We start from the raw sequence: 3,542 nt of genomic DNA, 5'->3' as shown, positions 1-3,542 counted from the left end.
ATTTGTTGCCACTATCGAATAGTTTGTTATAATACTGTTTTTTTGTTGTTGTTTTTTCAGAATGTTATCTCAAGAAAAGAAACGTTTGACAAGTAAGAAGAAAAAACAAAAATCTTGAAACTTTATTCACCTGGAGATAAAATCGGGCGTTTTTAATTGGTATCTTGTCGCTTTCTTCTGTGGAGATGCTTTTGGTCAAGCTTGTTGCAGTTGTACTTTTTCTCGACGTATTCACGGCTGTAAACGTGACGTATTCGGAGATACAAAAACTATTGCTCAACAGTACTTGCTCCACGAAAGACACATGTACGACCCGAAGTCGACGGTTGGATAGCTTACAGACGCGACACTGCATGTGTGACGACCTGTGTGGAAAATACGACGACTGTTGTGTGGACGTAAAGTCTCGCAAGTACGATAAAGAACAGTGGAACTGTACCAGTTTGGCTCAAGGCACATATCTGTATGTTAAAGATAAATGTAGGCCTGGGTGGCAGGGGGTGGAAGAAATCCGTACTCGTTGTGAAAGTGATACAGAAGAACCCATCGCCCTCTTAGGCCAGACGCCAGTTTTTAATGTCAAAACTGGCGTTATCTATAAGAATAATTTCTGCGCTATCTGTAACAGTGACGTAGATGATATAATAAAGTGGAGACTTTATCTAGATTGTCCATACATTGTAAAAGACTACATAAAGGACTTTAAGGTGAAAGACATTCTCAAAACCATGACATATAATAATCTTACCCATAGCTGGGGATTTTGGATTGAACAGAATCCCCAAGGGCGAACTTTTCAAAACTTGTGTATTTTACCCAAATTTTCCTGACCCCATACCAATGAATTACAGGTTCTGCCGAGAAGACTTGATCTCCGAATGTCTTCCTAGTTGGCCAGATGAGGAAATGATGACCAAGTGTGCCGCTTACATGGGAGCTATATACACCCGATATAATGGTTACCGCAATGTCCACTGTGCGTTGTGCAACAATGTAAGTGCCAGCAGTTTAAGGTGTAGTCCATCCTCTAAACGAGAGTTTGAAGTGGAAATATTCAATCCCAACGCCTTCTCCTTACTCTTTGATATAAACACCAAAATGGGTGAGTACGTTGGTGAAGACGTTGTGTGCGAAGACGAAGAACGCTATGACTTTCTTCTCAAACGTTGTGTAAACACTGTGTGCGGCCTACCTGGCTACAAGTATGTATCTGGCGAGTGTATTCAGCTATCAACAACAGTTCTTCCTGATCCCTCCACCAGGGGCCAAATAGACGTTTCCAGCAAACCCACACACTCCTTAGTTAATGAAACAAAAATAGACCAGTCCTCTGAGACAAACAATACTTTGAAAGAATGGGTGAATGATACAGATGGAAGTTTGACTCGGGTCTTTCAAAATAAAACTTCTAATGAAACATCTAAATATGCTCAAGATTTTATACACTGTTTGAAAGTTGTGCTTTATAAAAATGAATACACTGTTTTGAAAAATGGTGATGTTTTTGTTGAAAAATACGAAGAAAGTTATAACCAATCATACTATCTGATGAAAGGAAATAACGTACTGATTTGTAAAAACGAAAAAAGTTCGATATCAAACAGCAAAGAAACGTTTTCGGTTTATCTGGGATACATAAGCAACATTGGTTTAGGAATATCGTTGATTTGCCTAGTTCTTCACTTCGTTATTTTTATATTAGTTCCAGATCTCCATAGTATCTGTGGAAGAAACTTAGCATCATTAGCTGTGGCGTTGATTATTTCTTATTCTTGTTTTATTGCAGGGCAGTTTAACATTCTCTCTCGTGCTGTCTGTACCATCATAGCAATAGTGATGTATTATTCCTTCTTGGCTTCGTTTTTTTGGATGAATATTTTGGCCTTTGATGTCTGGAGAACACTGCGCATGGCCACAAAAGACCTTCGTGTGTCCAGTGGCAAACAATGGCGTCGTTTCGTGTCCTACTCATTTTACTGCTGGATTGCTCCCATTATTATTGTTGTTTTATCTGTTGTATTTGAAAGTCTCGATGGTATTCCCATTGAATACAGACCTGCATTTGGCACGAGTCTCTGCTGGTTTAACCACAGGAGGGCGCTACTGGTTTTCTTTGCTACACCTGTTGCACTAATTATGCTGATTAACATCGTTTTTTTTATTTTAAGTGCAGGAATTATTTTAGCTTCCACTAATAATACAGCTAAATATCAAGCCTCTTGTACGTCTCCGAAGAGAAATTTTCGACTATACACAAAGCTGTACATTTTGATGGGTTTATCGTGGATCTTTGGACTCGTTGCGGGATATTCTGGATTGGAGAGCTTGTGGTACGTCTTTGTAGTTTTTAATACACTTCAAGGAATGTTCATATTTTTTGCCTTCTCATGTACCAAAAAAGTAAGAATGTACTTTGCCGACAAGATGTCCAGTTTGACTAAGCCATTTGCTTATCGGACCACCAGTCTAAACTCTGGTTCTGGTTCTGGCTTCCAGTCACAGTGTACTCTTAACTCTCAGTTGGCACACCGAACTTCTTCACTAAACCACATAAGCCTAAACCATAGCAGCGTCCATTAATCGTTACAGTGTTCATCTTATGTTCCCTGAAGAGGTCGTTTCTGATAAACCGACGGCTATAAAAAATGATGAAATGACTGCTATTTGCAAATATAATCATCTGACAATATTATTTTGTCACGTGCCAAAATGCAACGCGATTTGTATAAATTAACATCTATTATCCCAAAGTTATTTTTTCCCTTATAATTGTTTAAGTTGTATGTAGAATTATGTAAAAATACTTTTATTTGAGAGCTTTCGGCTCTCTTATCGGAGCCTTATGAGCCTTAAGTTGTGTCAACATGCATTTCAGAATTATATATGTTATACCCTTTTGCACTGGGTATGTAATAAAGTTACATAGGCTTTCTTCACATAGTTTTTATTAGTGTTGTGATATATAAATACAGGTGAAGCATCTTATATAAGAAGTGCAAAGTCATGGTTGTATAGTATTATTGCCGCGTTTTAAATAAAGTATACCTTATGCAGACAAATTCATTAATATGTTTAGCGTTTTATATATATATATATAATAGACCACCGTGACCCGTTGGGTTAACCACTATTCAGAGGTTATGAAGAATTCGAGCTAATTTCAATATTGCACCGAAATGAAGGTTTATTTTGAGATAATTTAATTAAATATTTTAATCCATTCGTGTTATGAAGAATTCAAGCTAATTTCAATATTGCACCGAAATGAAGGTTTATTTTGAGATAATTTAATTAAATATTTTAATCCATTCGTGTTATTCATAATTCAAGAAAACGTATTTGATTTTTGTCATCTTTTGCCTTTCAATGAAGATGGGAACATTGACACGGAAATAATACAATAGCCAATGCCCGGCGAGAGGTTTTCGTTTATAAAATTTTGTTGTTGTTCTCTACTTGATTTTTATTTTATTACCTCGTCTCCATAGTTACTATTTGCAAATAGTCAATAATATTGTAGGTCCATTTTATTGTACGCGCCG

The 3,542-nt window shown here is 36.9% G+C and overlaps 1 protein-coding gene across 1 annotated transcript; it reads left to right on the top strand.

Annotated features, from left to right (window-relative positions):
* Positions 1-507: 507 nt before the first annotated feature.
* LOC106464484 (probable G-protein coupled receptor Mth-like 10) lies at positions 508-3,063 on the top strand. The gene has a single exon (XM_022392211.1). The coding sequence runs from the start codon at positions 841-843 to the stop codon at positions 2,578-2,580; it is 1,740 nt and encodes a 579-aa protein (XP_022247919.1). The 5' UTR covers positions 508-840; the 3' UTR covers positions 2,581-3,063.
* The last annotated feature ends 479 nt before the right edge of the window (positions 3,064-3,542 follow it).

Source organism: Limulus polyphemus, unplaced genomic scaffold (assembly GCF_000517525.1).
Source record: "Limulus polyphemus unplaced genomic scaffold, Limulus_polyphemus-2.1.2 Scaffold1665, whole genome shotgun sequence".
In the NCBI taxonomy this organism is placed as follows: Eukaryota; Metazoa; Arthropoda; class Merostomata; order Xiphosura; family Limulidae; genus Limulus; species Limulus polyphemus.
Note: the sequence above shows the minus strand (reverse complement) of the source record. Positions and strands in the feature narration are given on the sequence as shown.

What these genes read in the sequence shown, in the direction of transcription:
- LOC106464484 (XM_022392211.1), top strand. Translation starts at nt 841, where the DNA reads ATGAATTACAGGTTCTGCCGAGAAGACTTGATCTCCGAATGTCTTCCT.